At 44.0% G+C, this 12,986-nt stretch overlaps 1 protein-coding gene across 9 annotated transcripts in view; it reads right to left on the bottom strand.

The window, feature by feature from the left end:
• Positions 1–1,425: 1,425 nt before the first annotated feature.
• auts2a (activator of transcription and developmental regulator AUTS2 a) overlaps positions 1,426–12,986 on the bottom strand; it is a 336,075-nt gene continuing 324,514 nt past the window's right edge. For 5 of the 9 annotated variants that reach the window (XM_084941426.1, XM_084941428.1, XM_084941433.1 and 2 more), the window contains 4 exons: positions 8,901–8,981; positions 8,732–8,815; positions 8,259–8,511; positions 1,426–3,998 (listed from right to left, as the gene is read on the bottom strand). In XM_084941426.1, the coding sequence (XP_084797552.1) occupies positions 2,747–3,998; positions 8,259–8,511; positions 8,732–8,815; positions 8,901–8,981 (1,670 nt within the window). In that variant the 3' untranslated portion in view covers positions 1,426–2,746. The remainder of the gene's footprint in view (positions 3,999–8,258; positions 8,512–8,731; positions 8,816–8,900; positions 8,982–12,986) is intronic. The other 4 variants (XM_084941432.1, XM_084941430.1, XM_084941431.1 and 1 more) reach the window with 1 other exon arrangement.

Raw genomic sequence — 12,986 nt, 5'->3', positions numbered from 1 at the left:
GTTGAGTCACTGTCAGGATTTCATCACATAAAACCTCTACGTACTCTGTACACCACCGGAGCAGGTTTATTATGTCTTTGTTATCAGTCTGATAAAGAAATCACACCACAGGATCCCATTTGCACTGAAGCCCATCAGACACCCTGCTTTCACACATCATTAATCACGAGCTCGGGCCTAACAGCGTCTCATTAAGCTTTTCTGACTCTTGATAACAACAAAACCATGGAAAATGTGATGTATACTACTATCCTATCTATGATATAGATGATATTCACAGTCTTCACAATTTCATGTTGGGAAACATAATTCTGAAATTGTTCTAAAAATTTGTAGACTTTTTTGCAGATTGGTGAAAATCTGCCCATTTTTGCTGATGCGATGCCAGGTAACCTAATTAGTTGCTAAATGTTCCTCCAGCTGTTTCTTTTGTGCTGCTTATTTTTCTCCATCCAAACGTTTTTGAGACATGAGCTGTCATCAAATTCAAAATTTAAGTGGTCTCTAAAAACGGTCTCTTTTTAAATATTCGACGTGGTTTCTTATGTTCTGTAGTGAATATGAGGTTTGCAAGCTGCTGCCTTCTGCTTTTATCAGCTGTTTCTGAAGCTTCTTAAATGTGAAGTTTTGCTTCTTTGATTTCTCTAAACTCCCCTGCTGCATGTCTCCTTTTCACCTCACGATTTTTAATCAAATGACTTGAAAGATTCATTCTTGCAATGTACTTGTTCTCTATGGGGGCTCTGGCTTCCTTCAACAGTCCAAACACATCCATGTTAATTGGCTTCAGTAGATGTACGTGTGAGTGTGAATGTGTTGGTCCTGAGATATGGTTCAGGCTGGTTTATAGGCCAACCTTGCGTTTCTTTGACAGTAGTTGTCAAACGGTAGCTCTTACGCAGAGTAATGGTTTGTCTAAAGAGTTTCATCCACGCTATAAGACTTTTTTATAGTTTGGCGCCCTCTGCTGGTCCAAAGGCTGAATTACCCCCATGCTGTAGCCCTATATCATTTCATACGTGCAGGTCTGAGAGGAAAAGCAGCATTGGTCCCGGGGGCAGGAGGCATTCACTTTGAGGAAATGAAAGCAGCCAATCTTTCAGCCAGCATGTGACTGATGTACCCACGCGCCTCAGTGCCAAACATCAGTCAGAGGCGGCGGCACGAACCTGTAGTTACTCAGTGTAATGCCAATAACTCTTACATCTGCTCATGAATTCACAATTCTGGGGTAACCATCAAGTTTTCTCCTACATCAGCAGGGATGTGACACGCTGTATGTGACAGAGGATTAAAAAAATAAATATTAATGGCACACACAACCTGTAGCGCTATAAAAACACTTTGGTGGGTGAGAAGTGGGGCCAGGACACGTCACATACGGTGTCTGTGCAAAGGCGGAGAAATAAACACCCAAACACAGGGTTAGTACACATTTTTTAATAACATGGCACAATTTACATAACACAAGTTTAAATGAGGAGCATGCTGAAGATTCAGTCGCTTCATTTTTTCTCATTGTACACGATCTAGAAAGACTTCGTTTTTTCCCCTGTACACGGTAAACAGCAAAAGGTTTCTCGTTGAACAATCTTTTTGCGATACGTATCGACTAACCACTATGGCTCGGGTGGACAATTTTATGTTGGATTAAAAAACACTGCACGACATGATATCACAGAGTTTGAAGCGCACAACTAAACCTTCAGTGGACTACTAAAATAGATCTCTGCTTGTTAGAAACAAACCGTCCATGGTTGAGACTTGCTTTTTTTGTATTTTGATTTTGTAGGTACAACAACTTAGGAAAGCACTTTAATACACTGTTTGACCAACAGAAACATGTACTTTACACTCCTCCGCTAGGGCTAATGTGCCGTCACGGTGTTTAATGCGCTGCATTCTCCCCAGAACAAGACTGGTGTTAACTAAGAGGACAACAAAAAAAATCCATCTACACATTTGTGCTGCTGGCTTTTTACATCACAATATTCAGTTCAATGGGATTGTCACCACAGATTATTATAAGACAAAAATCATTTTGTTTTTGTTAAATGAGAATCTGAAACCCTGTGCGGATCAGTTAAAGCTGCATCTGTCAGCACGGACGCAAAGTTAATGTCAAGTCTGCGTTATGGAGAGAATACAGTCCTTGAATGGTACACAGTGGCACGCAGTCAGTAGTGTTGAAGGCCAGCTTTCAGAAAGGGAACCGAGACATTTGTTGCATAGTTGAATCTGGGGATCTGGTACAATGCGAATCACCTGCGTCAACCAAACGAAAAAGAAATTGCAAAAAGCACATTCTGAATCATACTCCTGTATTTACATCTGTCAAAGTAAAGCTTTCGAAACACTCTTTTGCATATTTGTACCATGAATTTGAATCCGTACAGGGCGAGCACAGCGACTGTACACATTATCTACACACTCAGTGCTAAAGTACCTGTACAATCCAAAGTTGCTCATTCTGACTCCACATCACTTTTCTATACAAGAGAAAGAATGCACACGGAAAGCTGGAGCAAAACGGGAAAACAAAATCTCTGAAAAAAAGCTTTTTTTTGTTCCATGATTATTGTCTCTTTGTAGTTTTATACAAAAACGATTCATTGCATGGGCATCTGTGTGCCCACATAAATTATTCACAGCTATGTTACAGTCTTGCTTTGCCAAAGCTAAGTGCTTGGTTGTGAGTTCAGTGTTGGTGAGGCACAGGGCTGCAGGGGCACCGCGTCTGCTCGGCTCACCGCGCCTCGATGTCTTTGTGAGCCGGTCTGTCTCTGATATCTGTGCCCAGGGGAGTAGTCCGTCTGGGCGAGCCGGGCCGGGCGCCCAGTGTGGGAATGAGTGGGGGCGGTGCACTCAGAGACGCGGTGGGTGGCGTTTTGTTCAGGATACCATTCTGATGGGCGGTGGCTGCGGCGGCGGCGGCGGCAGCTGCTGCCGCTGCGGCCGAGGGACTCACCCTGGAGTAGTGCATGCCAGCGAGTCCGGGGGCCATGAGGCCCGGGGCAGGGTGGGGGAGGTGTCCGTCGAGGGCGGGATGGTGCACCGTGGGGTGGAGGCGCCCGTGCTCGTAGTCCTCTCGGAGCATGTTGAGGCGATCGCGCTCCTCCAGTTGGGCGCGCTCCTGTTCCCTCCTCTGCTCCAGGGCCAGGGGGTGGGCGTGGTCGCGATTAAAGTCATGAGGCTCGCGGTCCCTGTAGGAGCGCTCTGCCTCGTACAGGCGCGGCCCTGCCAACCGGTGCAGAGGATCGTTCCTCAGCAGCAGGTCCCTGGCCAAAGGGTCTCGCCTGTGAATGTCCAGGCCCCTGTAGGGGTCTCTCATTGGGTCCCAGTGGAAGGGAGGGTAGGGGAATCTGTCAGCTCCTGGGATGGGACTGATACCCATAAAGGGCGCCACGACTCGAGTTCTCTCTAGGCTGCTGATGCTGTTGATGGGGTGGACACCGGGCATGCCCATGGACACAGGCACTGAGGAGGGAGGGTGGAGATTAGGGGTGGAGGACGCCTGTTGCAGGTGCTCACTGGCCCTCTCTGCGCCTCCATCCTGCTCCTCCTTCCTCTCCTCCTTTACTTTCACCTCACTGCTCTTCTTCTGGTGCTCGTATGGCAGCTCCGCCTTCTTCTCCAGGACATCCCTCGTCAGGCCACCGTTGGGACGTTCCAAGCTGGTCTGCCGGACATAGGGTGACGCCGATCCTCTGTTTGACATTTTGTCCTCCGACGCTCGGCCGTCATGGATGACAGGCGTGTCCTTGTCACTGTGCTGGCTGTCCTTGAGCTTGTGGTCGTCTGTGCCGTTGTCTTTCCATGAATCCGAGTGCTCCCTTTCCCTCTCTTTGGCCTTGTTCTCCTTCTCCCTCTGAGGCTCTCCAGAAGCAGGTGGCAGGTGGTTCCTGTGGTGCTCAGGAGGTCGGCTGTGGCTAAGAAGGCTGATTGGATTGACGGGGACCGGGGACGGATGGCTGGGATGACGCTTTTCAACAGAGTCCCTACAGGCACAAACAAGGTTATGAGAGTTTTACGTTTGGAGTTAAATAACTGTACAGAGAAAAAAACATCTTATGGAAAATTATGATTATGTAAAACATACAGGAAGCATCTTTAATTTAAGCCTTTGCCAATCTGCTTATCACCACCTGACTGATGCTGCTGCTGTCTTGTCTACATGACTCTGACTCAACTAAATTCAATGCTGCTGCTAATTAATGAGCTGTTATCAAATATGGGCGATGCTAACCTTTTCCTCTCTCCTCTCCCCAGCAGGAGCACGAGCTCGCTGATCATAATTCAATTCACGTCGGCAGTAATGACACCCGGTTACACCAATCGGAGGTCACTAAAATCAATATTGGATCGGTGTGTAACTTTGCCAAAACAATGTCGGACTCTGTAGTTTTCTCTGGTCCCCTCCCCAATCAGACCAGGAGTGACATGTTTAGCCGCATGTTCTCCTTAAATTGCTGGCTGTCTGAGTGGTGTCCCAGAAACGATGTGGGCTTCATAGATAATTGGCAAACCTTCTGGAGGAAACCTGGTCTTGTTAGGAGAGACGGCATCCATCCCACTTTGGATGGAGCAGCTCTCATTTCTAGAAATATGGACAAATTTATTAAACCCCCCCAAAATATGACTATCCAGTTGGGACCAGGAAGCAGAGTTGCAGTCTTACACGCCTCTCTGCAGCTTCTCTCCTCCTGCTACCCCCCAAAAAACCCATCTCCATAGAGACTGTGTCAGCTCCCAAACAGACAAAAAACAAACTAAAAACCAGCAACAAACAACTTAAACATAAACAATCACAAAGAAAGAACAGTACAGTATCCACATCTGAACCAAAGAGTAAAACAGTGAAATGTGGATTATTAAATATTAGGTCTCTCTCCTCCAAGTCTCTGTTAGTACATGACTTAATAATTGATCAACAAATCGATTTTCTCTGCCTTACAGAAACCTGGTTGCAGCAGGATGATTATGTTAGTTTAAATGAATCAACACCCCCGAGTCATTCTAACTACCAGAAACCTCGAAGCACAGGCCGAGGGGGCGGTGTGGCAGCAATTTTTCACACCAGCCTATTAATCAACCAAAGACCCAGACAGACTTAATTCATTTGAAAGCCTGATGCTTAACATTGTCCACCCCAGCTGTGAAACTCAGAAACCAGTCTTACTTGTTATCATCTATCGTCCACCTGGGCCTTACACAGAGTTTCTGTCTGATTTCTCAGACTTTTTATCTGATTTAGTTCTCAGCTCAGATAAAATAATTATTGTGGGTGATTTTAACATCCATGTAGATGCTAAAAATGACAGCCTCAACATGGCATTTAGTCTGTTATTAGACTCAATTGGCTTCTCTCAAAATGTAAAAGAACCCACCCACCACTTTAATCACACTCTAGATCTTGTTTTAACATATGGCATAGAAACTGAACATTTAACAGTGTTTCCTGAAAACCCTCTCCTGTCTGATCATTTCCTGATAACATTTACATTTACAATAATTGATTACACAGCGGTGGAGAGTAGATTTTATCAAAGTAGATGTCTTTCTGAAAGCGCTGTAACTAAGTTTAAGAATATAATCCACCCACTGTTATCATCTTCAATGCCCTGTACCAACACAGAGCAGAGCAGCTATCTGAACGCTACCCCAACAGAGGTCGATTATCTTGTTAATAATTTCACCTCCTCACTACGTACGACTCTGGATACTGTAGCTCCAGTGAAAACTAAGGTCTCTAATCAGAAGTACCTGACTCCGTGGTATAATTCTCAAACACGTAGCCTAAAGCAGATGACTCGTAAGCTGGAGAGGAAATGGCGTGTCACAAGTTTAGAGGATCATCATTTAGCCTGGAGAAATAGTTTGCTGCTTTATAAGAAAGCCCTCCGCAAAGCCAGAACATCTTACTATTCATCACTGATTGAAGAAAATAAGAACAACCCCAGGTTTCTCTTCAGCACTGTAGCCAGGCTGACAAAGAGTCAGAGCTCTGTGGAGCCAACCATCCCTTTAACTTAACTAGTAATGACTTCATGAACTTCTTCACAAATAACATTTTTATCATTAGAGAAAAAATTACCAATAATCATCCCACAGATGTAATATTATCTACAGCTACTCTTAGTACCATTGATGTTAAGTTAGACTCTTTTTCTCCAATTGATCTTTCTGAGTTAACTTCAATAATTACTTCCTCCAAACCATCAACGTGTCTTTTAGACCCCATTCCTACAAAACTGCTCAAAGAAGTCCTGCCATTGATTAATTCTTCAATCTTAAATATGATCAACCTATCTCTAATAGTCAGCTATGTACCACAGGCCTTCAAGCTGGCTGTAGTTAAACCTTTACTCAAAAAGCATCTCTAGACCCAGCAGTCTTAGCTAATTATAGGCCAATCTCCAACCTTCCTTTCATATCAAACATCCTTGAAAGAGTAGTTGTCAAACAGCTAACAGATCATCTGCAGAGGAATGGTTTATTTGAAGAGTTTCAGTCAGGTTTCAGAGCTCATCACAGCACAGAAACAGCTTTAGTGAAGGTTACAAATGATCTTCTTATGGCCTCTGACAGTGGACTCATCTCTGTGCTTGTCCTGCTAGACCTCAGTGCAGCGTTCGATACTGTCGACCATAATATCCTATTAGAGCGATTAGAACATGCTGTAGGTATTACAGGTACTGCACTGCAGTGGTTTGTATCATATCTATCTAATAGACTCCAATTTGTGCATGTAAATGGAGAGTCCTCTTCATACACTGAGGTTAATTATGGAGTTCCACAGGGTTCAGTGCTAGGACCAATTCTGTTTACATTATACATGCTTCCCTTAGGCAGCATCATTAGAAGACATAGCATACATTTACACTGCTATGCAGATGACACCCAGCTCTATCTGTCCATGAAGCCAGATAACACACACCAATGAGTTAAACTGCAGGAATGTCTTAAAGACATAAAGACCTGGATGGCCGCTAACTTTCTGCTTCTTAATTCAGATCAAACTGAGGTTATTGTACTCGGCCCTGAAAATCTTAGAAATATGGTATCTAACCAGATTCATACTCTGGATGGCATTACCTTGGCCTCCAGTAACACTGTGAGGAACCTTGGAGTCATTTTTGACCAGGATATGTCCTTCAACGCACATATTAAACAAATATGTAAGACTGCTTTCTTCCATTTGCGCAACATCTCTAAAGTTAGAAATATCCTGTCTCAGAGTGACGCTGAAAAACTAGTTCATGCATTTATTACTTCCAGGCTGGACGACTGTAATTCATTATTATCAGGATGTCCAAAAAACTCGCTGAAAAGCCTTCAGCTAATCCAAAATGCTGCAGCAAGAGTCCTGACAGGGACTAGAAAGAGAGAGCAGATTTCTCCTGTTTTGGCTTCCCTTCATTGGCTTCCTGTTAAATCCAGAATTCAAAATCCTGCTCCTCACATACAAGGTCTTAAATAATCAGGCCCCATCTTATCTTAATGACCTTGTAGTACCATATCACCCTATTAGAGCACTTCGCTCTCACACTGCAGGCCTACTTGTTGTTCCTAGAGTATTTAAAAGTAGAATGGGAGGCAGAGCCTTCAGTTTTCAGGCCCCTCTTCTGTGGAACCAGCTTCCAGTTTGGATTCGGGAGACAGACACTATCTCTACTTTCAAGATTAGGCTTCAAACTTTCCTTTTTGCTAAAGCATATAGTTAGGGCTGGACCAGGTGACCCTGAATCCTCCCTTAGTTATGCTGCAATAGACGTAGGCTGCCGGGGATTCCCATGATGCACTGAGTTTTTCCTTTCCAGTCACCTTTCTTACTCACTATGTGTTAACAGACCTCTCTGCACTGAATCATATCTGTTATTAATCTCTGTCTCTCTTCCACAGCATGTCTTTATCCTGTCTTCCTTCTCTCACCCCAATAAATCACAGCAGATGGCCCCGCCCCTCCCTGAGCCTGGTTCTGCCGGAGGTTTCTTCCTGTTAAAAGGGAGTTTTTCCTTCCCACTGTCGCCAAAGTGCTTGCTCATAGGGGGTCATATGATTGTTGGGGTCTTCTCTGTATCTATTATTGTTGGATCTACTGTACAATATAAAGCGCCTTGAGGTGACTGCTGTTGTGATTTGGCGCTGTGTAAATAAAATTGAATTGAATGGAATCTTTTGTTCATTAAACTGTCACTTTGTTGCACTCACACACTGACCACATTACTCATATAGTTGTTACATTGTTCACCACCCACCTGTCCTTGTCCTCTTTACTGACCAACGAGTCCCGTTTGTCAGAGTCTCGGTCCCTCTCGTGTGAGCTCACCGACGCGCTCCTCTCAGACTCTCCGGGTTTCAGCCAGGGTGGCGGCGTGGGGAACGAAGGTGGCGTGCGATGCAAGCGGTTCCACGGCTCCTGGTGGCTGTTGTTACTGCTGCTGTTGAAGTGCTGTGGCGCGTTTGGGCCATCTTTGTGGCCAAACACCGAGTTGGCCCCTGTTAGGGATTCAACACGTGGAAAAACATGAAACGCAAGTTAAATGCGTATCTCTGCTGATCCTCATATGCAGGCAGCATTACAAACAGTGAGAGGATTACTCCACCTAAACTACAGGTGGGCGACTAATTTTTCCGAGGGACCGCACGAGAAACTGTGACCCTCCACAACAGTCACGGTTTCTCATGTGGCCACTCCCAAGCAAGTGTCTTTCTTGAGGCTGAAACTCACTTAGTGCCGGATTGCCCAATCCCCCGAAGGCCGACGAACTGAGAGATCCCAGTCCTCCAAACGATGGAGGCCTACTGAAAGGCTCTGGGAGAAGACACAGCATGTTAGCGCTGATGCAATCAACACCCTCGTTTTGGATCGGTCAGACTGAGATGAAGCGTGCTGTTACCTAAATGAGATGCTGGAGGAAGAAAGTTTCCAGGATGGTGCGGTGGATGGCCAAAGGGAGCTGCAGATGGGTGCGTAGGACCTGAGGAGGAGGATAACCACAGACTGTAACATCAGCAAAAGTAAGTGTTAACTGGTCAACTGGTGAAGTCTTTCTGGAGCTGTCAGTAAGAGCCAATCGATAAATAATTAGTATTTTAAAAACTATAACTGTAAAGTTAAAGTTCAGTAAAAGACTTCAGAAAAATGTCCTTCAGTATTTTTGTGCAGACAAAAGCATCTGTAAATAAACAGCCACGAACTTATCAGTCGACTGTAGATTACAGGCACAGCGATTAAAGCAGCAATTCGTTTACACGCGTGTTTCTCTTCAAAGTCAACTCTTCACGTCATCATCACGTCAAAAGAGAAACAGCGATGTTCCTGTTAGTACGAGATTAATTGCATTTAATGATACTGTGCATAGCAAACAAGGAGAATCAGCTGAAAGCTCCAGAAAGATTTAAGACTTTTCTTATACGACTTTGGCCCTGAGAGCTCCACACAAAGACAAACAGCACAGGCTCAGGACAGATGTTGTGGGGACAATGGCTACGATCTAAGTTGTTATATATCGCTGCAGAAATCTGCTGCCCAGATGATTTACTGTGCAGCCTGATCATGCTCTCCCAGATGATCAGCTTTAGCTCAGCTTGGTCCCTGTTGGTGTAACTAATGAGGATAAAGCCAGCTAGTTATCCCAAGATTATCTGCACTACAAAGCTAATAGTAAGCAAGCAGAAAGCTGCAATGCTTACAGCTTTACAACTTTTGGGATTAATAAAAGATTGAAGTGTAAAAAAAGTTTTCTCAGGGCTCTATGCAGTGAGTCTGCAGACTAAGTACCTCCCGTACTTCTAAAGGAATTAACAGCAGCCAGGTGCTGATAATCAAATTCACTTTAATAACTGATCGTCGGTTTGTGTTAGCACCTCTATGAAAACACTCAGGTGTGTGGTAATAAAACGCCACAACCTTCCCAGGAGATGACACAAAGCTGCAGGCCTCTGTTAGCGTGCTAAATGTTCCACAGTATTACAGTATAGTTAGTGCAAGGAGACAGCTTGTCCTCTTTAAAGTCAACATGGCAGAACGGCAAATGTTTGAAATGACGTCCGAGTCCTTCAGACAGACGAGACTAAAACAGCCGTTTGGCCATAAAGCGCAGCACCAAACACTGCAGAGAGTCCCGTGAAAACAGTGCTTTTTTCCTGCTGTTTTGTCATATTTCATCTTTAGTAAAGATATTTTCTTCATTTGTTGGCGTTTTGTCCAGTTGCAGCATCGGACATTATGACAAACTGACATTTTGGGACACTGACGCAGAGCCAAATAAGTAATAGTAGCAGAGGGGGGCGTTGTGGTAGTTTGATGACCTAATCTTGGGATAGTTAAGCTAAACTCAGGAATTCCACACACTGCCTGGAAAACTGTCGTTGTTATGTCTTGATGATACCTGGCTAGTTACAGGCTGAACAAAGCAAACCCAGCACTCTGCCCTGCTGACTGCGGCGGCTTGAAGTTTAATAACCAGATCCAACATAGAGGGAAAAAGGCTGACTCACATCTGCAGTCTGTGGATACTTAAACTACACCAGGAGCACCAGAGACGACTGTACTAACCCAAAGTGCGACTTCAAGGTCTGCCTGTATTTAACAGCAAGCGGGGACCTTGTTGACATCACTAAAACCCATTTCATGGACTAATCGAATATCCTCTGCTTTATCCAGTATTCCTTTAAGAGGCACGTTGGATGATCTGTTCTTTCACTCTGATTTGTGTGTGTTGTTGTCACATGCTCATGGCTGTTTTAAACACGAACAACCCCAGGTTTCTCTTCAGCACTGTAGCCAGGCTGACAAAGAGTCAGAGCTCTGTTGAGCCAACCATCCCTTTAACGTTAACTAGTAATGACTTCATGAACTTCTTCACAAATAAAATTTTTATCATTAGAGAAAAAATTACCAGTAATCATCCCACAGATGTAATATTATCTACAGCTACTCTTAGTACCATTGATGTTAAGTTAGACTCTTTTTCTCCAATTGATCTTTCTGAGTTAACTTCAATAATTACTTCCTCCAAACCATCAACGTGTGTTTTAGACCCCATTCCTACAAAACTGCTCAAAGAAGTCCTGCCATTGATTAATTCTTCGATCTTAAATATGATCAACCTATCTCTAATGGTCGGCTATGTACCACAGGCCTTCAAGCTGGCTGTGGTTAAACCTTTACTCAAAAAGCATCTCTAGACCCAGCAGTCTTAGCTAATTATAGGCCAATCTCCAACCTTCCTTTCATATCAAAAATCCTTGAAAGAGTAGTTGTCAAACAGCTAACAGATCATCTGCAGAGGAATGGTTTATTTGAAGAGTTTCAGTCAGGTTTCAGAGCTCATCACAGCACAGAAACAGCTTTAGTGAAGGTTACAAATGATCTTCTTATGGCCTCTGACAGTGGACTCATCTCTGTGCTTGTCCTGCTAGACCTCAGTGCAGCGTTCGATACTGTCGACCATAATATCCTATTAGAGCGATTAGAACATGCTGTAGGTATTACAGGTACTGCGCTGCAGTGGTTTGTATCATATCTATCTAATAGACTCCAATTTGTGCATGTAAATGGAGAGTCCTCTTCACACACTGAGGTTAATTATGGAGTTCCACAGGGTTCAGTGCTAGGACCAATTCTGTTTACATTATACATGCTTCCCTTAGGCAGCATCATTAGAAGACATAGCATACATTTTCACTGCTATGCAGATGACACCCAGCTCTATCTGTCCATGAAGCCAGATAACACACACCAATTAGTTAAACTGCAGGAATGTCTTAAAGACATAAAGACCTGGATGGCCGCTAACTTTCTGCTTCTTAATTCAGATCAAACTGAGGTTATTGTACTCGGCCCTGAAAATCTTAGAAATATGGTATCTAACCAGATTCATACTCTGGATGGCATTACCTTGGCCTCCAGTAACGCTGTGAGGAACCTTGGAGTCATTTTTGACCAGGACATGTCCTTCAACGCACATATTAAACAAATATGTAAGACTGCTTTCTTCCATTTGCGCAACATCTCTAAAATTAGAAATATCCTGTCTCAGAGTGACGCTGAAAAACTAGTTCATGCATTTATTACTTCCAGGCTGGACGACTGTAATTCATTATTATTAGGATGTCCAAAAAACTCACTGAAAAGCCTTCAGCTAATCCAAAATGCTGCAGCAAGAGTACTGACAGGGACTAGAAGGAGAGAGCATATTTCTCCTGTTTTGGCTTCCCTTCATTGGCTTCCTGTTAAATCCAGAATTGAATTCAAAATCCTGCTCCTCACATACAAGGTCTTAAATAATCAGGCCCCATCTTATCTTAATGACCTTGTAGTACCATATCACCCTATTAGAGCACTTCGCTCTCGCTCTGCAGGCCTACTTGTTGTTCCTAGAGTATTTAAAAGTAGAATGGGAGGCAGAGCCTTCAGTTTTCAGGCCCCTCTTCTGTGGAACCAGCTTCCAGTTTGGATTCGGGAGACAGAAACTATCTCTACTTTCAAGATTAGGCTTAAAACTTTCCTTTTTGCTAAAGCATATAGTTAGGGCTGGACCAGGTGACCCTGAATCCTCCCTTAGTTATGCTGCAATAGACGTAGGCTGCCGGGGGATTCCCAAGATGCATTGAGTTTTTCCTTTCCAGTCACCTTTCTCACTCACTATGTATTAATAGACCTCTCTGCATTGAATCATATCTGTTATTAACCTCTGTCTCTCTTCCACAGCATGTCTTTTATCCTGTCTTCCTTCTCTCACCCCAACCGGTCGCAGCAGATGGCCGCCCCTCCCTGAGCCTGGTTCTGCCGGAGGTTTCTTCCTGTTAAAAGGGAGTTTTTCCTTCCCACTGTCGCCAAAGTGCTTGCTCATAGGGGGTCATATGATTGTTGGGTTTTTCTCTGTATCTATGAAGCGCCTTGAGGCGACTTTTGTTGTGATTTGGCGCTATATAAATAAAATTGAATTGAATTGAATTGAATTGAACGTTTCATATAC

Source organism: Perissodus microlepis, chromosome 10, assembly GCF_051167445.1.
Source record: "Perissodus microlepis isolate ML-2025 ecotype Zambia chromosome 10, ASM5116744v1, whole genome shotgun sequence".
NCBI classification, from domain to species: domain Eukaryota; kingdom Metazoa; phylum Chordata; class Actinopteri; order Cichliformes; family Cichlidae; genus Perissodus; species Perissodus microlepis.
The sequence above is the reverse complement of the archived record's forward strand: the minus strand, read 5'-3'. Positions and strand labels throughout refer to the sequence as shown.